This window comes from Abramis brama (genome assembly GCF_963993115.1).
Source record: "Abramis brama genome assembly, chromosome: 14".
Lineage (NCBI taxonomy): Eukaryota > Metazoa > Chordata > Actinopteri > Cypriniformes > Leuciscidae > Abramis > Abramis brama.
This window is the reverse complement of record NC_139976.1, coordinates 30991486-31018459: the sequence shown is the minus strand read 5'-3', so window position 1 is coordinate 31018459 and position 26974 is coordinate 30991486. Positions and strand designations below refer to the sequence as shown.

The 26974-nt window shown below is 37.4% G+C and overlaps 1 protein-coding gene across 3 annotated transcripts in view; it reads left to right on the top strand.

Annotated features, from left to right (window-relative positions):
* Positions 1–2036: 2036 nt before the first annotated feature.
* The window catches only part of myof (myoferlin), a 32257-nt gene continuing 7319 nt past the window's right edge, over positions 2037–26974 (top strand). Inside the window, exons 1-39 of one of the 3 annotated variants that reach the window (XM_084134410.1) lie at positions 2037–2209; positions 2306–2361; positions 2615–2706; positions 7457–7565; positions 8484–8577; positions 8869–9011; positions 9106–9234; positions 10210–10272; positions 10354–10404; positions 10496–10526; positions 10610–10725; positions 10959–11085; positions 11673–11776; positions 11852–11920; positions 12019–12062; positions 12374–12456; positions 12604–12633; positions 13540–13664; positions 13777–13890; positions 13976–14153; positions 14236–14360; positions 15178–15287; positions 15461–15653; positions 16431–16586; positions 16693–16824; positions 16915–17078; positions 18580–18694; positions 18875–18977; positions 20286–20425; positions 20510–20680; positions 20773–20875; positions 20959–21036; positions 21141–21322; positions 21599–21757; positions 22138–22239; positions 22423–22584; positions 22769–22934; positions 23560–23642; positions 26657–26755. In XM_084134410.1, the coding sequence (XP_083990536.1) occupies positions 2122–2209; positions 2306–2361; positions 2615–2706; positions 7457–7565; positions 8484–8577; positions 8869–9011; positions 9106–9234; positions 10210–10272; positions 10354–10404; positions 10496–10526; positions 10610–10725; positions 10959–11085; positions 11673–11776; positions 11852–11920; positions 12019–12062; positions 12374–12456; positions 12604–12633; positions 13540–13664; positions 13777–13890; positions 13976–14153; positions 14236–14360; positions 15178–15287; positions 15461–15653; positions 16431–16586; positions 16693–16824; positions 16915–17078; positions 18580–18694; positions 18875–18977; positions 20286–20425; positions 20510–20680; positions 20773–20875; positions 20959–21036; positions 21141–21322; positions 21599–21757; positions 22138–22239; positions 22423–22584; positions 22769–22934; positions 23560–23642; positions 26657–26755 (4389 nt within the window). In that variant the 5' untranslated portion in view covers positions 2037–2121. Of the gene's footprint in view, positions 2210–2305; positions 2362–2614; positions 2707–7456; positions 7566–8483; positions 8578–8868; positions 9012–9105; positions 9235–10209; positions 10273–10353; positions 10405–10495; positions 10527–10609; positions 10726–10958; positions 11086–11672; positions 11777–11851; positions 11921–12018; positions 12063–12373; positions 12457–12603; positions 12640–13539; positions 13665–13776; positions 13891–13975; positions 14154–14235; positions 14361–15177; positions 15288–15460; positions 15654–16430; positions 16587–16692; positions 16825–16914; positions 17079–18579; positions 18695–18874; positions 18978–20285; positions 20426–20509; positions 20681–20772; positions 20876–20958; positions 21037–21140; positions 21323–21598; positions 21758–22137; positions 22240–22422; positions 22585–22768; positions 22935–23559; positions 23643–26656; positions 26756–26974 lie in introns of all 3 variants that reach the window. The other 2 variants (XM_084134409.1, XM_084134411.1) reach the window with 2 other exon arrangements.

Sequence of the window (26974 nt, the reverse complement as noted above, 5' to 3'; positions counted from 1 at the left end):
TCTTTTGTTCTTTATTTGTTTTTCTCCGCCTCTTATTCTAAACCCAGGTAACTTTCATAAACTTATTTTGACTAACAAGAGAAGGCGTAGCCACAGTGCGCTCATAGTATTTACATGATGCTATACTTCATTATGTCTCTGACAAGTATTGATTGGATTGGATGATCCAGATGCAAACTTTTCCAGATTACCAAATCCAAATTACCAGTGCTCGGACTGGGAATACATATGACAATGTTGGCGACTAGCTATGTAAAGAACATCATAAATATTTCTGACAGCTGTTTGGGGGATTATTTTAATGGGACAAAATCTTTATTGTACTTAAAGGCTTAATAGCTTATTTCTACTTTATCTAATTTATCAATCTAACAGTTAAATTAAGTGTGAACTATAAATGTGTATATATAGTGATACAAACGTTGCATTATTTGACCAGTTTTCAGTTTTATACATTTTGTTCCTGAAATCCACCCTTCTCTTGGGATTTTTGTATTATCATTATTTTTTAAGATCAAAGGTATCCCAATTCTACTACAATGACTACGTTTACAAGCTGTCAAATATCGGGTTATGGTCGGGTTAAGGTCACTATTTGGGTTCCTGAAACATTCGGAATAACCCGTTTACATGCGTGAGCAGAGAGAGTTACTCCTGTACACATGGAATTTGTAATCAATTGGCAATATCCCGATGTAAACGGCGACGCATGGTTAGCGTCTGGACGCATGGACAACCTTAAGACGCAATATGCGTCATTTTCGATTGTTCTTCCTGTATCCAAAGACAACAACAACAGCAGCAGCACGCGGATAATGAATAGTTCGGGGCAGATAGCGATCGCCTTTGTTTGCGCTTTCCTCCTCGCTCCAAAAGTGTGGTGCTGTGCTGCGTCTCGCCATGTTTACCTCTACTTCTTGTTTACTTCCGGTATACTGCACGCGGGTTTTTGTATGCGCCGTCTCTACTCAAAAAAATCAATGTTCCTTTTGATGGGGATATGCCGATACGCGTTTACATGACCAAATATTCGGGTTAGAAAAGGGGTACCCCAGGGATCATATCCGGGTTTTCATGGCCGTGCGCGACCGGGTTATTGCTAATATCCCGGTTCTGAACGGGTTATTGGCTGCATGTAAACGTAGTCAATGTTTTGGACAACAGGTGCGTGCTGAAGGTTTGATCCAGATCAAAACCAAAACTGGATTATGTCATCTAATCAAATTTCAGAATATATATTTTTCTTCCAAACAACTAATTGTCAAAATTGAATCCAATCCGATATCTGATCAAATTTATTTTGACCAAATTGGTTGAGTGGATTATTCAGTTACTAATAATACAGATAAAGATGCAAATTTCTGCCATTATTATGTAATTTAAATTTGCAGAAATGAAATCGCCGCTACTAAAGCACACAGACTTCCAGCCAGTCTGGTATGAACCATGGGTCTGAACCATAGACTGGTCTGAACGCGTTACAGGCACAAGCGGAGTGATACAAACATTAGAAGTGTTCCGCCCATATGGGACTCCGCTCGGCCAATCAAATTCGACGACTGGAACTAAAAGTTAGGGTTTGAAGAGTGTGATGCCATCAAGCCGAAGCCGCACAAGAATCTCCTCAAGTGTCCAGAATCTGAACCCAGGCTCTCTGAAGGTAGTAGACGAATGAATGATGTCCAATTACTTATCCCTCATAACATACAACACACCCAAAATCCTTTACAATATGACGGCATGTTCGTTTGATGTGTAAAACACTAAGTTGATCTATGTGATTCGTTCAATGCACCGCTAGGTGGCGCTTGTGTCTCATCTCTCAAACTTTAAATGACTGAGATTATAATTTTACGTGTATTTGAGCAAGCATGCAGGCAATATTCTTTATGTTATATCAAAAAGAATTTCATAATCATTTAAAGCCAATATTTGCGCATCACTTCTGCAAATATAAGTTAACTTGAACAGGTAGGCAGTCTGCCACATAGTGTCAGTGAAGTCCACACCCTTTACAAACTCAAAAGGATAAGGGCACTGCATTGAGCCCTCAGTCTCACATACAGGGAGACATCGTTATGAAAGTGCATTGAATGAAAGCGTGTTGTGCTTTTTACTGTCATGTTGCGCGTGGCAGTGGAGTCTGCGGCGGGTTTGCCCAAGAAGAAACTGGGCAGCCCAGACCCCGTCGTATCTGTGGTGTTTAAAGGTAAGAAATCCTGTTTGGTTTCATGTATAGCCATTTAACTGCAAAATAGCGGCACCGACTGTTAGTTTTGACGTGTTGGCTTTCGTATAATTTTAGACGAAAAGAAGAAAACCAAGTCCATTAGCAATGAAGTGAACCCAGTGTGGAATGAGGTCTGTTGAGTTTTTGTTTTAAACACTTTAACGCTAATTAAAGTTGCTGTGTATGACATAAAACTGAATGCAAAGTATTTTTAATTTGATTATTTTTAAAATAATTTGTTTATGTGTTGTTTTTAATTTCATATTATTTAGGCTACCTGAGCCAATGACTGCATGCATATTAACCTTGTGCATGGCACAGTTTAACATTTCTCCAGTGGCTGTGAGAGTTTTTGAAGTTTTTATTGCTTTTTTTCCCCTTTAGACACTTGAGTTTGATTTAAAAGGTGTTCCTCTTGATTCTTCCTCCTACATTGATGTGCTTGTGAAAGACTACGAGACTCTTGGCAAGGACAAGTGAGTGTTTTTCAACTGCTCAATTGAGTCATACGCCAAACAGTGTGGTGTTGAACTCTTGCTCCCACCTTAATCAAATACAAGTTGTGTGACTAAAGAAGTATAAGCTTATAGAATTCAAGCGTTTTGACCTTCTGGAATGCACTCAAAGTGACTTGCCATTCAGTAAAATGCAGAGTTCAACACAAAGTTTTGCATCAGTTCTTTCTCTTGGTTAGATTCACTGTCTCTTCTGTATTGATGTCACAGTTTAAAGTAGTTGCTGCATTTCAGGGTAATAGTGAACCATGTTAATCTTGGTTTTCTCAGTCTGACACTGTAATACCATGTACCTCAAACACACCCTCACAGCTGTGTTCAGACCTGCTCTACAATGCCATGATGGGTGGAACGGAGGCGTTTGGTTCGCAGTACTGGATGAATAAATGATTGTTAGTTACTGAAATGCAGTTCTTGTATAAAGATATGACTTGAAGTAAATGGACATAAATAGAATGGTCTTACAGCTCTTTATCACCATGTTGGGCTATAAATTTCATGCATTTCCAGTTATTCTAGTTTTTTTTTTTTTGTGAGAACGGCATTGGAGAAAATCTAAAGGCGAACACAAAGAGGAACATAACTCCCACTGACATTTACATTCATGCAATTTCATGCAAATTTGTCTTGTTGACGTCATGTGGGTCTTTCATTCATTGCATAACTTTTTCATTTTCATTTCCCTGTGATTTTTGCAGACATTATTTATTTTATGATACCTTGGTTACCAAAGTAAAAGAAGCATTATGTTGAAGATACAGGATGAAAAAGCAAATATTTTGGGCCTTGACATGTAGCTTATGTTACTGATCTCATAAGAACACAGTTATACTGATCTTTCTTTGTTTACCTGTTTCTGTGTTGAAAGAGCACTAGTTATGGTGTTGCAGGATAGCACATAAGTAGTTAATATGGGCTAATCAGAGTAAAACACAGTTATTGCTCAGTTTACCTCTAATATCAGTGGGATTTAAAGTGTCTCCCAGACAGTGGCAATGTATTGTGTGTTTAATGACTATGAAAGGGCTGGACCAGCAGTTTTCTTTCCTGTGTTGATGTAATCCCTATCGAAATGGGAATTAGGAGCAGCACGTATCTAATAGCCTTTAACTTATTACAAATCTAATAGACATGAACTGCGAGCTCTAAAAACTCAACATTTTAAATTTCATGGGATCTTTAACTGATTTTGTTGGGCATTTTCCTGTAGGACATGTTCCTGGATCAACATCTTTGTTAGTTTTGGAACAATATTGTTATCAATTAATCAGATTTTAGAGATGGGGCAGGCTGATCAAATTATAATTTTGGACGGTCTGAGAATTTAGCTCCAGAATGTTGAAGAGATGTTGATCCAGCAACGTATTTGGCGACATTTTGTGGGACACGTGCATTTTTCTCTGTGGAACAAAAGTAGCATTGTGGCATTCCAAATCAATTCTGTTTGAGAGTCTGGCAAATGAAGAACACCACGGCACGGATCTAGTCTGCTTCCCACAAGGCCAGAGTTGTAGTGAGCAGTGCACTTAGTTTAATTCCCAATGAAATACTTTCATGTGTGTGCTAAAGTACAGGAAGTGTGTTTGATCAGTGCTATTAAGAGGCTAGTAAATATTAATCATACTTGGGATCACCTCTGGTTAAGGATCTCAGAAATGACATTCCATAAAGGAAATGGAATGAGGCGACATGTTGGAGGGTGTGGTTACCTTTGTTTTATATGTTTGCTTTGCCGTGTTTGAGATCTTTAGGTTTTGAATATTAGGTTGTTTTAATTGTCATAAGATGTTGTGAGACTTTCCCTGAAAATTTTGTAAGAACTCTTACAATGAAAACATGGGCTTCATTCAAGAAACCCAAGCAGAGCTGGTATCAAATAGTTTGAAAACCAAATACATGACTGTTTCATAGAATTAAATACAATAAATAAAATACTTTATAAATAATATAAATTAAAGTTTCCAAAGCAAAGATTTACTAGGCAAAATTAATTTGGGTGTAAATTGTTGATAAAACCATCCTTGTATAACTGTAATTTAAGGCAAGACACTACATGCAAAAAAGTGCACTGACTTTGGGCTATTTAGCATTTAATTACGTGCTTCAGATTAGTGGAAATAAATTTTATTTTATTGTGCCTTATCTGTTTGTGTCTGTAGATTTCAATTAAAATAATACATATCTTTAAAGGCCATTTTCTCAAAATTAGTTTTTTCTTCGACACCAGAAATCTCCACTTCAGTAGCATTTACATACACCAAACTTTACAGTTTTATCTATATTCTTAAAGGGATAGTTCCCCCAAAATGAAAATTAACCCATGATTTACTCGCACTCAAGCCATCCTAGGGTGTATATGACTTTCTTCTTTCAGACTAATACAATTGGAGTTATATTAAAAAATGTCCTGGCTCTTCCAAGCTTTATAATGGCAGTGAATGGGAGTTGATATTTTGAAGGCCAAAAAAGTGCATCCATCCATCATAAAAGTAATCCATACGGTTTCAGGGCGTTAATGAAGGCCTGTAGTGAAGCAATGCGTTTGTGTAAAACATATCTAAAACTTTACAAACTAAAAAGTATTTAGTATTTTAGTATTTACGAACTAAAATAACTAGCTTCCGCCAGACAGTCTACAAGTCTGCATATGGCAAAAGAGTAACCCTTGACGTAATGTATGATGTAGGAGTAGCGTAAGCTTTTACTCTCGTGGTTCAAACAAATAGGGTTGGGCAACAAACTTTTTTTGCTCTATCCACTGTGCTTCCGCGTTCGTCAATATGTCATATGTCAGTTCAAGGGTAACTCTTTCGCCGTAAATCAATGCGTCCGGCCGTCTGTCGGAAGCTAGTTATTTTAGTTTATAAAGTTTTAAATATGGATATTTTTCTTAAACGAACACTTCGCTTCAGAAGGCCTTTATCCAAAATCTCCTCTGTAAAAACCCTTGACTAACATGTCAACAAAAATACTCATGTGTAATGGATTAAGGGTATATAAATCATATAAAATAATAATAAATAATCACGATTTTGTCTGTTACTAAGGGGTAACTCTACTCTAAACCATTTGCATCTAAAAACTGAGAACTTTTTATGCATTTTGGCCATTCATTGACACAACAACTGCATTTGGGGACCTGAAAAAAGTTTTTGAAAAAGATACCGTTATTGTCTCCGTGTAAACTGCAAAAAATAGGAATTTGTGCAGACGGTGACAACATGCGCATGCGTAAAGACGGAACACGTAATGGGTTTCTTTACAAAGAAAGTGAAATCGCCAACTACTGGCCTGACATGCATAATACAGCGTTTTTAATCCGTTTCGCGGATCCATGTGAACAGGGATAATTTTGACAGCGTTCTCGTCTCTACATGAAAAATGCAAAGGAAATAACGTGTCCGTTTTAAGTACATCATTGTCGTTACCCTAAAAAAATTATTTGTAACAAGAGAGACTGGGGCGAGTGACTTTTGAAATACTTTCATGTGTGTGCTAAAGTACAGGAAGTGTGTTTGATCATTGCTATTAAGAGGCTGGTAAATATTAATCATACTTGGAATCACCTCTGGTTAAGGGTCTCAGAAATAACATTCAGACATGTAACATCAGACATGTTACTTTGCTCACAGCTGGTCCAATTTCGATTAGAGATCTCTTACCCAGAACATAACCTGCCCCGAAGCAGGTTAAGCCGTGAAGCGTAAGTTACTATGGTGATGACCACCGCTAAAAGCCAAACCACTTTCATGGTCCTCAGGGTTGGCACATACTAAACAGAAACATACCTGGCTAGCCACCTAAACTGGCTTCATGGCATTGGCTCCAGGTCTAATGTCTGTGGACGCACCTTTGCTATTATTGTGAAATGATACAACACCAGCCCACTAATCAAATGTTTAGAGGTAGCATGTCAGTGTTTTCAGAAGGTAAATGCTGAATGTGCTGTTGTTTATGGCTGAAAAATTTATAATCAAAGCGTTTTATTGCAAATTTTTCCCTTAGCCAGGGAAATGCTCAGATGGAAAAGGGTGTTCCTGGATCCTGACCTACTAAGCGTTGCATTCGCTTTATTAATCTGGGTGGCGTTATTTACTTTTGGAGATCTCTTGTGACTTCAGAGTTAGAGCACACAAAGAATTTTTCTCCCATGTATAATATTTATTTACGCATTGTGTTGTGTGCCACATCTGTTTATGTAGCATTTAATGGACTGACAGAAAATAATTAAAGTCCCCCTGTGGTGGAAATTTTAATGTTGTTTATATGTCTATGTGATGAAATGATGACTAAATGAGTAATCAGATTTATTTCCATTTTTTAAAAATATATGATGGAGGCGAAGGGTTGAGAAAAAGGATTTCATGATGTCAGCTGAAAAGAAGTTGTTTCAGAGGTGGAACAAGTTTTGCCATTTTTAAAAAAGATTATAAAGGCAAACCTTGTTTGTTTGTTGCTTTTTTGAATAATATTAACTGATGAATAATTCACAGTCAGACCAGGAACATGAATTATGAAAATAAGTTTTGATTTCGTGGTGCACTGCACTTTGTTTTTCAAATGCAAATAAAGTCACACGATTCACACAGCAGTTTTTGAAACACTGTATGAGACAGATATTATGTTCTACAGAAACATGGGACATCAGTTGACCTGCTTGATTTTCCACAGGCCTTTTTTTTAATTATCTTTGTTTGTTTGATTGTTTTAGGTTGATTGGATCTGCTAAAGTCTCTTTAAAAGACCTTGCCAGTAGCCAAGTTAAATCTCTTCCGTTGAAAAACTTGGCTCTAGTGGATGAAAATGGCAAGAACTTTGGAGTAAGTGTTTTCTCTATTTTTATCTCCTAAATCAAATTACACACACATGTATATTTTAAATACATTTTCTTTTAAGAATCTGCACCCGCAGAGCTAATTCCGTCATTCACACAGTCCCGTACATCCTCATCTTTTGCATTTTCTTTTATTAAAATACTTTCAGCTACCAAGTAAGTATTATTGGGTCCCATTCACTAATAATTGTGTGGATAATTCATATTTACATGCACAGGAGAAGTTCTCACGAAAATTTTCGGCTAATTCACAACACGTGCGTACAACAAACCCAAACCATGTCCATACAAGGACTTTCCTCACACCCTTACCTTTCGTCACTCTCAACAAACACAACGCTCTGTAAAGTCACATTCTAGCCTGAGAACGCGTGCAGCAAGATCCTCGAGCAATGCCAGTTGTGCCATCCTCAAAACCAGTTCAAACTAAACAAACCCCTTTAATAGACTTATGATTGGCCAGCTGTATATACGTGTATTATAATATGTGTACATGTACATGATAGAATATATTTAAGATCTATATCTAAGTGTTAAATTTCATCTAGGTCACCAAGTGTATGTGAATTTTGTGTACGAGTGGTTTAAATTTAGAATACATTTTACAATGAAAGTGAAAACATTCGTACGCAGATTTCAAGCACAAAGTTAGTGAATGAGACCCATTTGGTCCCATTTATTAACAACAAACTTTACTGGCTTAATTGACTAGTTAATTTGAATTAGGTCATCACCTGTATTAAACCTGAGAGGCGTATTTAAACAGCCCTTAAAAAAATTAAAATCTAATGTAGTTTTGTGATTATAGCATCACTGTCAATGTTTACACATTCGAGGCACTTTCAGTATTTATGTAGTCAATTTGACACATTATTATGAGATAATTAGCTGCATCCTTTTGTAGGGGACCATCAGCATGTTGATTGGCTATGAGCCACCTGCCGGTGCCATGACAAATCCACAAGATCAACAAGATGGCAGCATGGGCGGAAACACAGGTTAGCTGAGTGTGTGACTCAGTGCTTTTCTGTTTGACCTTGTAATGGAGTGTTATACAGATGACATGCTTGATGGTGTGTGAAATTCTGTGTAAAAATGAAGTGTGAAATGCATTTTCAGATACTTTATAATTAAATGTCGATTGCAGGAATGCGCGAAGATCATTTTGTGAAAAGCTTTAGCTTTGAATATGTGTATTGCATGTTTGCCATGTTGCATATGTTTGACTGACACATGCCATGACGTGCTGCTTTATGTATTTTTTTTCTTTGTGGATGTGCACTGATCAGCTGGGGGTGAAGGGGGTGAAGAGGGTGACGGCACTGATTCTGGGGTACCGGGTGCTGTCACATCCCCTGGTGAGCCTGGCCAGAAATTTCGTACTAGGACAAGGAAACGTCATAATTTGGCCAACAAACCTCAGGATTTTCAGGTACAGCAGCGTCCTGTAGTCATATGTACAGATGTCTCTTCCAGTTTAAATGCTGACTGCATATGCTTTATTAGTCATGTTATTTTTGTCAAAGATCCGTGTGCGGGTGATTGAGGGACGTCAGTTGCCTGGAAATAACATCAGACCTGTGGTCAAAGTGCATGTGTGTGGAGATACACACAGAACTAGGATCAGGAAAGGAAATAACCCATACTTTGATGAGGTACACGATTGATATTACAGAATTTTTGTATTATCATTTAAAACAGCAACAATTGTTACTATTTTTTTAACATTTTCTATTCTTAAGTACACAATTCTATTCATGTACTATATTGTAATCTTGCCAATTGCTAATTTTCACCGGATGAAAACATTTGACAAACTTTTTTACAGTTTTGAGTGAACTGTTCTTTAAGGCTACATTCACACTGCAAGCCTTGGTGCTCAATTCTGATTTGTTGCTCCGATATATATTTTTTTGTTTGGCTGTTCTCATTATTTTTTTAAATGTGGTCAATATCAGATTCAAGTGTGAACTGATCACAGTCTCAAACTGACCCCAAAAGAACAACATCAAGACACTGTCATACAAACGTAAACATGTAGGACTCTGAAATTAGTGATGTACCCCTGAAGCACGTGAATTCATGTGCAGGCGATAGGGAGCATGAAGACAAGGATGAGGAGAAAGAGAGCAAAGTATTTCTAGGTATATTTATATAGTTTTCCCTCAAGTTTTCTTGTATAGAGCTTTCACCATGATGCAGTCCCTCCAGACTTCTGTCACGGCTGTCTTCCATATTAACCGAGTGACCAAAGAACTACAGTGAAATCTTTGGAGTGACTCCCGTCAGCGCAGAATTGTGACGATTGTCGATCTAGAGTGGCGTAAAAGACGCATGAATTCCGATATGACTGTTAAGACTGTGGTTGCATTGCAAAACATCTGAACTGTACCGGATTTAGTACCACATATAGAAGTGGTCTAAATCAGAATCAAATAAATCAGATTTAATGAGTTCTGCTGTTCACATTTAAAACAGATAAGCATATAAGCGAAAACATCAGATTTGAGTCACTTTTGTCTGCAGTCTGAATGTAGCCTTAGACTCTATTCCTGATTTTTTTGAAAAGCCACAATTTCCTAAAATCTTAATAGAATGTCACTAAATACTGTATGTGTCACTCTTTCCAGATATTCTTTTTCAATATCAACATGTTGCCCTCGGAACTGTTTGATGAGGTCGTAAGCTTCCGGGTAAGAAAAAAACATTTTTCTGTGACCAGTTTTCCTTTCTTTCTTTCTTATCGGTGATGTTGTTTTTCTTCTTTTCTGCAGGTGTATAACTCTTCATCTTTTAGATCAGACTGTCTCATGGGTGAATTCAAGGTGATTCAGTAAAATCCAAAGTGTGCTTTTATTATACTAGACGTGCAGTGTACTTCAAGATGATCTTATGAATTAATTTCTCTTTTTGTAGCTTGATATAGGCTACATCTATGATGAACCAGGTAATTATCTGATACTCACAAAATAATCATTACATTTTATCTGTAGTTGAACAGATTATTAAAGGTTTGTTTTTAAACCCTAGCTCACTGTATCTTGAAGAAATGGGTTCTCCTGAGTGACCCAGATGACTCGAGCTCAGGAGCGAAGGGTTATATCAAAGTCAGCATGTTTGTGGTGGGAACAGGAGATGAACCGCCGGTACGTCCCCTGAAGATCATTTATATTAGCATCTGTGCACTGTACAGTATATACACTGTTGCAGAACCTGATTTCACCAAGTACAACATGTTCCTGGATCAACATCTTTGTTGCAAAAAGACTGCTTTCTATCTGTCATAAATTTTGGAGAGAAAAAAAACTCCAAAAAATTTGTAAGCTTATGCTGTACAAGCTGTATAAACTGGTCTTATTGGTTAATGTCTTTTTGACAGGTGGAAAGGAAGGAGGAGGACAGTGATAAAGATGATGTGGAGAGTAACTTGCTGCTGCCCGCTGGCATCGCTCTCCGATGGGTAACACTTAAACTCAAAGTGTTTCGGGCTGAGGACGTCCCCCAGAGTATGACATTTATTCCTTATGCATTTGTTCTCTGAAGTAGCAGACAATCTTCTTTGGTTGATATGATTTGGATTCAATTGTTAGTCCAGGAAAGGGCCGCATTGGGGATTCTTTATTTGTTGGCACATTGAGTCACTTCCTGATCCCTCAAGGTGGTATCCTACTAGCTTACACAAAACTGTTCCCTGCCATTAACTGTTAAGTTGCTGGGACTGTTAACACGTGCACAGAATTCCCTGATTCTCAAATGTCTGTCAGTTAAGCTAATGACTGGGGAAAAAATCAGAGAAAGCTGGTTATTTTATTTTTCATATTTTGTTCTTGTGACCAATCATACAGAATGTTTTTGTGTTTAAATTAGTTGTACTAAGTAGTTTTCTCAGACTGAAAGAATGAACTGCATTTTAAGCAGCAAAAGTTAGTTAACTTATTGTTAGATTAAGTAAATATAGTTGGAAGTATTTAGATTATTTGTACGTAAAATAAGTTGTAATTAGTAACTTTTATTCTTTTCTCAGACTGTGAAAGAATGAACCCCACTTTAAAGTGTAAGTAAGTTGTAACATTGAAGTGCTTTTTGTTTTCAGTGGATGACTCCATCACCCAGACTTTAAAAGCAGCATTTGGGGGTCAAGAAAACAAGAAAAATCTAGTGGATCCATTTGTTGAGGCCTGGTTTGCTGGCAAAAAGGTACAGTCCACCCAGACATGCTGTACAAGCATATTTCTTTTGCCTTTGTCTGAACTACAGTTACATGTATTTCAGCTCTGTACACAAATAATTGAGAAGAATGCAAATCCAGAGTGGAACCAGCAGCTCAATCTGCAGGTCAAGGTAATTGGCTGGATTGGGAAAGATTTGTTTTTGCACTTTATTAATTTGTTAGTCCCCTGAAGTTTTCTAATTGGAAACAACTTTGACTTGTTTTACAGTTCCCATCCATGTGTGAAAGAATCAAGCTGACTGTATTTGACTGGTGAGCATGGTGGTGGTAAAGTTGTGTGGCCACAGTGGATATGAACATTTTAAATCTGTGTTGAGAGAATCCCCTGTGTTAGTCTTGGAATGTGAGCTGGGAGTCAAAGTTTGGTCAGTGTTTTGAGCTGGAAGGACGCAGGCAGGCAGTGTGAGTCATAGCAGGGCTGTCCCACCCTCTCCCACAATGCATTCCTCCCCATAAACCAGACTACAGCTGTTTAGGGAACAGTGGAAAAACTGAGAACTCCCCTAGCTGGACTGATTCAATGACACACTGGAACATTTAAGCTGACTCCCCCTCTTTCTCAGGGATCGCCTCTCTGGAAATGATGCCATTGGCACCACGTATTTGGATCTGTCCAAAATAGCATCCTCTGGTGGTGAAGTTGAAGGTATAAAATACAGAATACACTATTTTCATGTCAAACTCTTCTTCTTTTTTTAATTAAAGGGGTCATGTCCTGAATTTGAGTTGTGTACTATGAAATTCAAAACTTAAATATTCTTTTATTCATCTTTATTTGTTTTCTTTGTGATAGAATATTATCCAGGAGATGAATTTTCAGCAAGTAAAGGTTGAATATTTGCACTGATTCCAGATCTGCAATCCCTTGTGTCCAAACACACAATTTAGGCCTTATTGTTATTATATTTAGGCATTATAGTTATTCTATAAATTCTAGTTAACATGCAGTTTTATTAAACAGGTTATTCTCTCAAACCAACTATTTTTATTTGTATTGTCTGAAAGGATATGGTACCCAAGGGGTTGCAGTTAGCTTGCAAATTATAAATGCCTGTGCATGCTTTCGAATTAGCATTAGCACAGAGCGCTTATGCTATTTTTGTCATGTTATGCAACATGACAAAAAAGCTGAACAATGCAATTTAATATAACCTTAATCACCTAAATAAAATGGCATAATTAAGCATCTGACTTGCATAAGTTTCGAATAATTCAGTTTTTTTGTTTTGTTTTTGTCTTATGCTTACCAAGGCTGCATTTATTTGATCTATCACAGGAATAAATTACATTTTGAAATGTATTAGAAATGAAAAAATAAAAGTAATATCTCACAATACTACTACTTTTACTCTATTTTTATTTTATTTTTAAATGCAGCCTTTGTAAGAGATTATTTATGTTTATTTATGTAAGAGACTTATTTATTCCAAACTTGGCCGGTAGTATACGACTGTTATTGTGAAAATATTTCAGTTGTGAATAATCATATTGTGCTGAAATCATCACTAACATTGTTTATCAATGTAGTTGAAATCACAGTATGAATTTAATGAATTATTATAATAATTTCATTAATTGTGTGTTTCTGTACATTTAAAATGATTTGTTATAATTCATGACACTAATTTAAAACGCTCTGCTTTTGAGATGCTTTAACAAACCTTACTAATCTAACTACTAACTAATATCATGCCACTGGAAACTTTTAATTGAATGTGTTTTTCCACAGGAGAGACTGGGGAATCTGAGATGGGCTTCCTGCCTACTTTTGGGCCTTGCTATATATGTCTGTATGGCAGTCAGAGAGAGTTCTCAGGCTTACCTGACCCATATGACGACCTTAATTTAGGAAAGGCAAGTGCAGATGATTAATTTTATGTTCCCAAGTAATTAGAATTTGCAGCAAAAATGTTTTCAGTTAAAAAATGCTTTTCAAATACGCTAAAGGATTTGTGAATATTCGCAGGGTGAAGGGGCGGCTTATCGAGGGAGAGTTCTTGTTGAACTCTCTACTAAACTCGATGGAAAGCCTGACAAGTCCGTGGAAGAAATATCAAGTGATGATATCTTGGTTGTTCAGGTGTGGCCCTTTGTTGAGTTTCCTTTCAGAGTAGTTTTTCGCTTGAAGCCTATATTTACAGTTTTGTGTTCTTTTCTCTGCATAGAAATACCAGCGCAGAAGGAAGTATTGTCTGTGTGCAGTGTTTCATAGTGCGACCATGATCCAAGAACCGGGGGAGCCCATTCAGTTTGAAGTTAGCATCGGGAACTATGGCAACAAGATGGACCAAACGTGCAAACCTCTGGCTTCGACCACACAGTACAGCTGTGCTGTTTTTGATGGTGATGCACAGTTGGAAGTATTTGGTGTTTGTAAAAATAGGATGTGAGGTATTGATTTTTTTTTTTTTTTTGGTTCTTCCAGGTAATAATTACTACTACCTGCCATGGGGCGACACTAAGCCTGTGATTTCCATCACATCCTTTTGGGAGGATATCAGTCACCGGCTAGACTCACTGAACATCATTCTTTATATATCTAACCGTTTGGTAAGTGAATGTTTTGTATGACATTGAATTTAGGAGTGTGCGATTATAGCGACTATAACGATTATAACTTGAACGTTTAAAATGTCTCAAATCTGCTTTTGAGAGAGATCGTAGTATCATGCTTCAGTGCACATTCTATTCTCAGTTGCAGTTACAACGCGACATACCTTCACATCGCATGTTTAGCAACGCAACAATAGGGACACTGCAGTTCTTCGCAATAACTTAAGTTTATTATTTGCATGCATTTTAAAGCCTTGCCAGGTAAACTTTTTATTCGCACACTGTTCTGACCAAGCGACAACCTTCCTGTCTCTCTCTTGAAACTAATACGTAAGTGACTTAAACTGCAATTCATCCACTGGCTGCTAGAGACAGGCTCCAAAAGAGTCAATCTCATATATCCCCCATATTAAAATGCCTAACTTTACAGCAGAAAAAAATGTTTACAGCCTGGTGCAACAAGTGGTTTTGGTCTATATAGCTAATTTCGCCCTTCATGACAACTGTGAGGGGGGTGAATTTTTTTATAACTCATCCGTTTAAATTATATTAAGCCTTAAAGTTCTGCATAATTAAGGGCGTGTCCACTTGAGTGACAGGTGGATTGCCGCTGTTTGTCTGCTGTTAGCCGTCACGTCACTTCAGCTAATCCCGCCTCTTTGCCCATTTTCGTTTATCCGGGAGTGACGTGCAATGGCTCTGCGCTACCAAGATGGCAGCGTCTTGCCGACCCCAAACTTTAAGTGTGTGTGTGAGTGAGAAAGAGAGTATAATTATTTCTTTGAGCATCAAACTTTTTTTAATACTTTTGCAGCAAACAAACCTCAGTGTGTTAAAGTCTGCAGTACTGTCCAAAGCTGCAGATGCAAGACTAGTAGAAATCTGGCTGAAGCTCATCAATCAGTTAATGGAAGATATCTCCAGGTAATATCCACTTTAGATCTTATTTAGATCCATAGTCATCAAGATGTAACTACATGCATTGTTGAATGTTTGAACAGTTGAAATATGGGAGATTTTCTTGTATGTAGGTTAAAGAGAAAGTGTTTTATTTGGGTCATGCATGTTTTAACTGATACAAACTACTGTGTGCTCAGTTTAAAAATTCCTGACCTGGAGGGGAAGCCCAATCTCACAGCCCTGGATATTCAGATAAAGAAGTTGCGAGACAAAGCTCTGGAGAGCATCATGGAGGGGGCCAAACGCTTGTTTGAGGAGGCCACAGATGTTACTAAGTGCTTGAGCATCATTGAAACCTGGCTTGACAAACTCCTGCAACTTGCTGAGGAGGTATGGTTTTATTTTGTGTAGGAATGGACAATGGATTACATTAATGTTTTGGCTAAATGCACTTGTAGCATTTAAAATGATGTATTTTATTTATTTGTTTAGACAAATTAGTATAGAATTTTATGAATCTGCTATTTTTCTGAATAAATTAATATGAAAATAATTAGCGGCTTGTTATCGAACATAATTTTAATATTGATGCATCCCTAAATAACAAAAAAGAAATCAACCCATTGGTCTTAATAATATATTACTTCACCAGTGCTTGGTTAGCTTCTCATAGCTAACTTTACGCTTAAGAACCAAGAAAACTGACCAAGACTGACAATATTAGACCAGCGAAAAGAAAATGCACACATAATTGCATAGCAGTATCTGGCTATGAGTAGAATGTGACTTTCTGTACATCTAAAATGTACTGATTATTTCACAGATAGAACTTGGAAAACAATATGGAATACATTTTGTTTGTGTTTATCAAGTTAACATGCACCTATGAGACACAAACAAAACTCTTTTAATGATGCTACAAAGCTGAAAAACATTTTCTACTAGTAAATGCAACTCCAGGCAAACTGGTGCACTTCCAGGAAGTTGCGTGGAGCTGGTTTTCTGTCAATGCTTGTATTTTATTTGTACAGTATACTTTAGACGTTAGGGACTATTGCTAGATTAGAATGGTAATTTAGTTGCTAATTCTTGTTAATCAAACTAATAGAATCTAACTTAAATGAAATCACATTTAAACATAATTTGTATCAACATCTTTTACCAAAGCCTCAGAACAGCATGCCTGATGTGATTATCTGGATGTTGAGAGGAGAGAAGAGGGTTGCGTACACCCGCATCCCAGCCTATCAAGTGCTGCATTCATCCTACTGTGAGCCGGCATGTGGCCAATACTGCGGGAAGACTCAGACTGTCTTTATGCAGGTATTGAGAGATTGTACTATGCTGCTGTTCAAACATAAGGCATTAAACATGTTTAAGCTTTGCTCTATGAAATGTTCTGTACCTCATGATGACTGTTTCCTTACAGTATCCCATGGACAACAAAAAAGGTTTGAAGATTCCCGTCCAGATACGTGTGAACATGTGGCTTGGGCTGGCAACAGAAGAAAAGAAGTTCAATAATTATGCAGAGGGGATGTTCAATGTATTTGCAGAACTGGTAAAGATTGTTTAGTTTTTTTTGCTTTGAGATCTGGACAGATGCAGTCATTTAGTTTTGAGCTAATGATGTGAATTGTTTCATTTACAGTATGAGAACCAGGCTCAGGTTTTGGGAAAATGGGGCACCACCGGTCTGCTAAATCGCAGCAAGTTCTCTGATGTCACAGGCAAAGTTAAGCTGAAGCAGGAGTACTTCATGCCCCCTGTTGGCTGGGAGTGGGAAGGTGATTGGCATGTTGAACCAGAGAAAGCGTAAGTTGTCCCCCATCCTCAACAACACAAACATTAAGAAATAGTTAGCAAATTATTATTTGATGCTTCCATTTACTATTACTATTGCTCATAATTATGGGTAGACATTTGAACAAAATAGTTACTAGTGTTGTCAAAAATATTGATATTTCGATGCGTATCTGAAACTGTTGCAAAACACCTTTTCTGCAGTATCGATACGCCGGTACCAGCTGCGTTCTCTCGCTTCTCTCCGACGGCAAAGTGACACACACCCGCCTTCTTTCACTCACTTGTCTCATTTGCTCCGGTTGAATAGTTTGTGTATTGCACATAATTTTATTAATTCCAAACCAAAAGCGCACGCACCACTGATCTATATAAGTGGTGCACACATAATGCCGCCTCTCAAACGCACACAATTTGGTCAAAATGCCCATCTTGGCAAGTATTCAGGTAAACAGTCAGTTTTAGAACATAAATAGTTGAGAGAAAACGCATGTTGTGTAACAGTATATTGGATCCGTTGCATAAAGAGACAGCAGCAGGTTTATTAGGCTGCTGTCAGTCATGTTAATCAAAGAACAAAAGACAAAGAAAATCACTCGCTGCTCTTGAGTGAATAACTTTTGTAACTTCAATTGTAGGGATAAATCTATATTTAAATTTGACAATGAAGACTATCCAGTGTTGTTTAACATTTGATTTCTTGAATTTTTGTAGCATTTCTTACTTGAATATACTTTTAGACCCACCTGAAAAACTTAAAGCTGTGTTTATTTAATTTCTCTCTTTATTCTATTCTTCTTATTTTATTACTGACTTTTTACTTGCATCAAAAAATTTCAAATTTCAGTATGGCAGTAGCCTATATACGGCAGTTTTCACCATGGTATCGAAAATGGTATTGAATATCGATAATCGTAATTTTTCAAGGTATCGTATCGAAGTTAGAAATTCCAGTATCTTTTTTTTTGTTTGTTGCATTTTTACATTTTATTGCAAAAGTTCATTGCAATAGTAACAGCTGTTCATTCAAATGTTAACATTGGTTAACTATATTGAAAAAGTAAAAATGAAAAATGCTTAATAAAAACTGCAACAAATGTACTTCTCATTGTTAGTCAACGTTAGTTAATGCATTAATGGAAGCTTAATGTAAAGTGCTTTGTGTACAATAGTATCTGGAGTAAACATTGTATTTCTGCTTTTCCATAAGTGCCACCTACTGTCAGAGAGGGAATTTAAATGTTCATTCAGCCCATCTGGCCATTTTTTTACACATCGGTCTGAACAAATGCTAATATCAGAAAATCAGTGAAAATCATGCCAAATGTTTGTGTTGGTGTAAACAAGACTTCAGTCCCAAACATTTACTGTATAGCCTTATAGCAATGCCTGGGTAACCCCCCACAACACCTAGTATCATAATGTCAAGTTTTGCATGGACAACCACCACTCATTTCCTTCAGAAACGGTTAGTTTAGTAATTAAATTGTATTTTCCTTGGGTGGATGGGTAGTCTGATGACTGAGGCTGATGCTGGACACACAGAGTTCGTGGATGAGGTCTATGAGAATGAGACTCGATTCCCAGGAGGAGAATGGAAGCTTGCAGCGGAGCCTTACACTGATGTGGTAAAAGAGTCTAACTTTAGCTTCATATCAGATGTCTAATAAAGACATTCGTAGATTTTGTTGAACAGTGTAGTTTCTTGTAGTTTCTATTTGAACGGAATCTACCGCACATACAGAAATGTTTGTAATATCCCTCAAAAATCCTTCTATTCCTCATTGTTATCCTTTTGGTATTTACAGAATGGAGAAAAAGTTCAGGGCCCTACAGAGATTGAATGCCCACCTGGCTGGAAGTGGGAGGATAACTGGACTTTTGATGGTAATCGGGCTGTCGATGAAAAAGGTAAGCTTGTCTTTGCTTTTTGTTTAGAAATATTGAATTTTGTTTCCTGCCCACTGAGCCACCTTTAAAAGAATTTCCTCCCAAAAAATTTAATTTCCATTTAGAATTAAGAATCAAAGGAACACGATGACTTTTCTGGGACTTTAGCTTATTCACGGTATCCCCCAGAGTTAGATAAGTCCATACATACCCTTCTTATCTCTGAGCATGCCGTAACTGTCTGACGCACCCACCGCTAGCCTAGCTTAGCACAAATACTGGAGGTAAACAGCTCCATCTAGCATACCACTTCCAATAAGTGACAAAATAACGCCAACATTTTCCTATTTACATGTTGTGATTTGTATAGTCACAGCGTGTACAAATAACAAGGTCACATGAGACACAGCCATCTTCTAACCGTATACATACTGGGAACTATATTCTCAGAAGGCGAAGCACTGCTACTTGGGTGGAGTGATTTGCTCGCAGCACCTGAGAAGCCCCGTGGTGAGGAGCAGCGAGTTCTAAACACTTTAGAAGCACAAATTAGACCATGTGACTTGTGCATTATATTTCAAGTCTTTTCAAGTCATTGCTTTAAGAAACAGACTGGCACTTAATTTTCTAGTCTCTTAAAACCCTGCCTTCCTCTATAGCTAACTTCTACCTCTGCTGATTCTGCAGACAATGCGATTGTTTGCTCTACATCTAAATAGTCAGTGTTTGTTGTAAACTGGTTCTGCAGCACGCTATCAGAGTTCCTCTGAAATCCTCCAGCTCCATCTGCCTAGATCTTATACCGGATTTATATATACCTATTCATGCCACTGCAGCATATCTTACATTATTACAGCAGTTAGTTAATTATAATAAAAAATATTATATAAATGTATGTACATGCATGTATGTATGCGTAAATGTACACTGTGACAGATTTGACATTAACGGCATTGATTTGCACAAAGCATCTTCCTGGCAAACATAAATGATATATGAAAGCTTCATCAGAAGGGAAGATTATCAGTACATAATGAAAAATGTCAGTATGTTCATCACACATAGCACTCGTATAGCTACAGAAGACTTCAGATGGAATTTAGAGCCCAAATTAAATTGACTACTTTTAAGGTGCCTTTTATGGTATGCTTTGCCTTTTTCTGGAGCCTGGCAGCTTCTGGTTTTCTTTCACTGTGAAAAATGTGCTGTCAAACATGGCATCCACAATAGAAAGTCATATAGGTTTTAAATGACAGTAACCGATTTCATGTTGATGACCTGAGAATAAAAATTCTAAGGCAATTGTATGATGTGTATTTGTGAGTTTAGGTTGGGAATATGGTGTCACCATTCCACCTGATGATAAGCCCAAATCTTGGGTGGCAGCTGAGAAGATGTATCATGTTCATCGTCGCAGAAGAATGATCCGTCCTCGCAAAAGGATTCCTGGTGTCAAAACAGCCACTGATGCAAGTGTATATTGTGCATTTTAAAAGATCTTTTTTTAGATTGTGCCTTTTATAAAATGTATTTTCTAATTGTCTGACATGCAGAAGAAGGATACAGGAGATGCAGAAGGATGGGAATACTCCTCGCTCATTGGCTGGAAGTTCCACAGGCAGCAGCGATCCTCTGACACCTTCCGCCGGCGGCGCTGGAGAAGGAAGATGGCACCCTCTGGTCGAGTTGGAGCCTCTGCCATTTTCAAACTGGAGGGGGCTCTGGTTAGCATCAAAGTTTCCCATTTCTTATCCTAATACTATCCTACTTTTTATTGCCCACATAATGAGCTTTTCACTGTTGATTTACTTGACAGGGAGTTGACATGGAATCTAAAGTTGAAGAAAAAGGCACCAAAGAAGAAGCTTCAGTTCAGCAGTTTGGTGCAAACAGGCCAACTGTATCATGCACATTTGACAGTGAGATCATTGAGGACAGAGATTACAGAAAGACCTTTTCCAGAATATCCATTTTATTAACGTTAAGCCTGATTTTCTTTCAGGACCCAGTGCATACCACTTGAGAGTCTATGTTTACCAGGCCAGAAACCTTTCTGCTCTGGACAATGACAGCTTCTCAGGTCCCATAGCAGTTTTGATATTGCTGATTTGTCTTAAACTTAGAATAATCTGGAAAGTGACCTAGCTTTTATTATAACTAAAATCATATTGGTTTAAATTGCAGATCCATACGTCCATGTGTCGTTCTTGCATCACAGCCAAACAACAGAGACAATCCAAAGCACCTTGAACCCGACATGGGATCAGACTCTTATATTTAAAAATGTGGAAATCTATGGTGATCCCCAGTCTCTCGCCCAGAATCCACCCAGAGTGGTTATGGAAATCTTTGACCGTGATCAAGTGGTTAGTCTGATATATTTATACTCTCACTTTACTCCACTCAGTTGACAATATCGGCTTCTCAAGGTGTCTCAGGATGCCTATTCAATTTTCAAAAATAGTTCACTATTTACAACACAAAAGATCTTTTTTTATATATAATAAAAAAAATGGATCACATATAAACAGAATTTGTTGTTTACTGGTAAACCTTACGAATATTAGCTATTCTATTTCTTGCCTTTTAGAATGCAAGTGTCCCCATAGTGTGAATGATTTGCAATTTGTTCATCCTGTTAGGGTAAAGATGAAATGCTTGGCAGAAGTACATGTGTACCTTTGGTGAAGTTGACTTCAGGCGTGGATGGATCACCTAAACTCCTCTGGGAGCCTGTAATGCACAAAAATGCTCCTGCTGGGGAGGTTTTAGTGGCTGCAGAGCTCATTTTGAAGACCAAGGTATGGAATTTGGGTCATTTTAACCATATTAAAGGGATAGATCACCTAGAAATTATGTACTTTACTCACCCTCAACTTGTTCCAAACCTGTATGAGTTTCATTCTTCTGCTGAACACAAAAGAAGATATTTTGAAGAATCTTGGTTGCCAGAAAGTTGATAGCAGCTATTTTTTTACTGTGGAAGTCAAAGTCTATCATCAACTTTCTGGTGTACAACATTTTTCAAAATATTTTCTTTTGTGTTCAACAGAAGAAAGAAACAACGTAAGGGTGAGTAAATGATGACAGAATTTACATTTTTGGGTGAACTATCCCTTTAATGGCTGCTCTGTGGTTCAAATATAATTCTGCTTGATAATTCATATGTTGTCTACTCTAGGGAGATGACACTGAACTTCCCCTTGCTCCTGCTAAACGAGGAGAGAAGCTCTATATGGTTCCTCAAGGGGTACGACCGGTGGTGCAACTCACTGCCATAGAGGTCAGATTTATGTCCTTTTTGGGAGTTGTTTAAAAGGGGTCATTTCATGCCAAATTTATTTCCTTAATCTGTCTAGATAATGTACTATTAAAGCTTCCTCTCCAGTCCAAAAAATACCATTTATTGAATGTAAAACATGCACACAAACACCAAATTTTACACAATGATGTTTGATATTTGCAGGTACTAGCATGGGGATTGCGTAACATGAAGACGTATCAGCTGGCTCCAGTTACTTCACCCAGTCTGGTGGTCGAGTGCGGAGGAGAGAGAGTTCTGACAGCGGTCATCAAGAACATGAAGAAGTGTCCTAATTTCCAAGGAAATGTCCTCTTTTTAAAAGTGGTGAGCATCCATCTCTACCTGTTGAGAAAAGGCATTGTAATTCTTTCAAATAAATGCTCTTGCTTTGCATTAGACTGCAAAATATCAAATGACATTCAATTACATTTGAATGTGGTTTCATTTTCCAAATGCTTTTTTAAGGCCATAGACCATATGCGATCAGCATCTTGTTTTGTATCTTTAGCTTCTACCCAAAGAAGAGATGTATGCTCCCCCTATAGTGCTGAAAGTCATCGACCACAGACCCTTTGGAAGGAAACCTGTGGTGGGTCAGTGCACAATAAGTTCCCTGGAAGAGTTTCGATGTGACCCTTATGCCATAGTACCTGAAGTTGCCATGTCTTCAAAAAGTACGTCCCCTTCACACCTTTCTGTTTACTGATTTATCTTTTTATCTTTTTTTTCTTAAGGGAGAGGTAATTGACATTGTATTGATATTCCTAAAACAGTTAGGTCATCTTTTAACAGTAACTATTAATCTTTGGCAATTAATTCAGTCCAAACTTCATTCAAACTTTGAGTTCTCTTAGGCAGGTATCTTCTGCCTTAGGTGTGGTGGCTCTCTCTCTCTCTCTCTCTCTCTCTCTCTCTCTCTCTCTCTCTCTCTCTCTCTCTCTCTCTCTCTCTCTCTCTCTCTCTCTCTCTCTCTCTCTCTCTCTCTCTCTCTCTCTCTCTCTCTCTCTCTCTCTCTCTCTCTCTCTCTCTCTCTCTCTCTCTCTCTCTCTCTCTCCACATACATATACGGATGGATATATAGAGATGTGTGTATATATAGAGATGTATACATAGAGATGGTAGTGTATATATAGAGAGGTGTGTGTGTATATATATATATATATATATATATATATATATATATATATATAATGCTGATTTTTGTGTACAGCCTTCAGGAAATTTGAAAGAATATTTATCAGCATTCTACTTTTTTCTTTTCTTTTTTTTCTCCTTTTTTTTTCTCCTCTTTTCCTGCAGTGTCTTTGATGGCAGCTGGTCCAAGAGACCTCCATGTAAACATTGATGACGGCAGACAGCATCTTCTAGAAGCTCAGGTACTGGTACCAAGTCACTTGGTTTAGTAGGTTTAGGAACTGAAAGGGTTAGTACATTAGTCATTAATTACTCACCCTTGTGTCGTTCCAAACCCAACTTTCTTTCATCTTCAGAACACAAATGAGGATCTTTTTAATGAAATCTGAGAGCTTTCTGTCCTTCCCATTGGCAGCTATGCAATGACAACAGTAACGTTCATAAAGATATCGTAAAACTAATCCATATGAATTAAGTGGTTTAGTCCAAATTTTTTAAAGAGACACAATCGATTTATATGCTGAACAGATTTAATTTAGGCTTTTATTCACACAAATATTCATCAACTCACACATCCGTTGTGGTAAACGGAAGCTCAAGGATGTTCGCTTGATGTGCTGCGCAAGAACCAATTAGATTCATTCTCATGTGTCACGCAACACGTTTGAGCTTCTGCAAAAACCAGTGAGGTTTGTTCTCATGCGTCAAAGCAAGTATGGTCGAGCTTCTGTTTGTTCGCTGATCAATGTTTATATGGGAATAAAAGGGAATATCTGTTTATCATATAAACCGCTCAATTCATATGGATTAGTTTTACATCTCTTTATGAATTTCTTGAAGCGTCAAAATGGTAGTTGTGTCGACTGTCAATGGAGGGTAAGAAAGCTCTCCGATTTCACAAAAAAAGTTGTTTTATTTGTGTTCCGAAGTTGAAAGTCAGTCTGACGGGTTTGGAACCACTTTAGGATGGGTAAATACTGATGTAATTTTCATTCATGGGTGAATGATCCCTTTAGTCTCACCTTGTGAGAGGAAAACTATGTACCGTATTGTTCTGAATATAAGTCAATGTTTTTTTTTCTTAGAAATGCATCTGAAAAAACAGGGTTGTCCTATATTCATGGTGTAGACCAGGGGTGCCGATCATCGGTCCTGGAGGGCCATTGTCCTGCAGAGTTTTTCTCCAACCTTGATAAAACTCACCTGCCTGTGGCTTTCTAGTAACCCTTAAGACCTTGATGGTCACCTGACCTTCAGGTGTGTTTGATTAGGGTTGGAGCAAAACTCTGCAGGACTGTGGCTCTCCAGGACCAACGTTCGCCACCCCTGGTGTAGACTTATACATGTCAATAATAAACCCGCAACAATAGGTGGCGGCAAATACTCGTAAAACGAGTGTGCCAGCATACGGTGTATCAGAGTGAAATGTTAGAAGATCGCGAGTGTAAAAAGACCATCTTATAAAAACAAACAGTCAAAGAAAAGCTTAGTTTCGTGACTGTCATGTTTGCGTGCCTCGCTGATGGGACCAAAATTCCCTCGTACGTGACTTTAAAATGTAATACGGTACCCCTGATTTCAACATTACTACAATAAGATTTCACTTCTACTGTTAATGAAATTTTGGTAGGCTATATGGTTTTCACTATGAGATGAATAGCCTAATTGTTATATAATTCAGATGAGCTACAGGTTCTTTTCGGAACATAACGGAAATGGTGGTACACACATCTGTATGAATCTATTTTTTTAACTTTGTGAATTTCAGTATATGTATGGCATCTCAGCTGCTGTTGACAAAATGGGCACTGCTAGTCAACTTCAAGTATGTATAGTAATAAGGCACTTCAATCAAAATGCCTGAATTTTGTAATTAAATGTAATTCCGAGTGTGTGTGAAGTGTGTAATTTCTGCATTAGCACTAACGGTACCAAACCGATGCCATTGTGGTTTAACCAGTGTTATGCCTGGCCTGGTCAGGCTGATCACAGAACAGATTGCAATTCTGTTTGGTGCCACTAGAGGCACTGAAATTACATTCTTCAACACCAACACTTAAAGTCCCCCTGTAGTCAATTTTATCCCTTAAAACTTAATTGTCATTTTTGATGATCCAAAATTGTTTTTTCCTTGAAAAAAAATAAAAAATCTTCATGCCATAAAATAGCTTGAATGTAACTATAACCTTGCTTCATTTAGTTTATGCAGTTCTATGAATATGCAAATTTGCCCCGTCTCCACTCACTCACACCAGCTCAGAGATCCACTCATTGATGATCACACATTAACGTGATTGGTTACAACATGTTTGTGGCATAGAGAACAGGTGATTTCAAACTGTTTTTGAGACTGTCTTTGGTTCACTGCAGTTTTGAGGAGAAAATACTCAGCAACTGTGTTGACTGATGAATTTGCACATGGTTTGTCTTATTAAAAACATATAAACAACATTAAAAGCTTGATTTTTCAACACAGGGGGACTTTAAGTTTACCTCCCGCTCAGGCTGATTGTGTGACTCTTCTGTAGTTAGAATTGGGTTAAATTGAGGGAATCTCTAATCAATATGTTGTGCTCAGAATGATCAATCTCATTTCCCATTCAGGTGATTTTGTACAGCTGACCTTCTATACATGAAATCCTACTAAATTACATTGAAGTGTGCTGTTTTTCGCATTCAGTTTCTCTACTGCCTTTCTGAATTCAACATTTAATTTTTTGTCTGCATTCATATTTGCTTGTCTGCATTCAATTAACTAACTTTATCCTATTGCTCAATTTAAAATGAACTCCCTTGTGTACTAAAGGTATTTAATAATGAAGGAAAGTATTAAATAAACTTGATCAGTGTATACATTTGTCAATTTGCTTTTTAAATTTTTATAAAATTTACATTCAGCACTTGAAATGCTAGTATAAATTTCCTTTTTACTTATATTTGAGATAAAAACATTTATTTTAAATCTTGTTACACTGATAAAGTTGCAATTAGACTGAAACCTTACATATATGTAAAAGGGTTTCCAAGCCTAATAATATTCCAACTTAACATTTTTTTTGTTTTTTTTCTCTGTGTGTGTGTGTGTGTGTGTGTGTGTGTCTCTGTGCGCATTTCCTGGTGTTTCAACAGCGTGAGAAGGTGAGTTCTGTGACAAGTTTACACACTTTCCAATTAACATAAGTTTGATAAGTTGATGATAGTTTATCATATCTCTATTAGCTCTATCGTGACAATGAAACTGTCCATTTTATTAACCTTACAGGAGAAAGAGACTGTTGATTGGTGGAGTAAGTTTTATGCTTCTGTTGGAGAGAGTGAGAAATGCCGCCCATACCTTGACAAAGGTTATGACACATTAGAAGTGAGTTCTGTCTAGCTAAACCATGTAGATATGAATATTTATTTAATGTTACATTTAATAAATTGCTAAATATCTTTCTAGATTTAAGGTATGTTATTGCATAGACTAAAAGGCTTAGGCTTTCAAAGCACCACGAAAGTTGTGCTATTCTTCTCAAGCCATACATTTGCTTTGTGAGGAACAGATTTTCATTATTATTTGGGCATTTCATTCGATTTT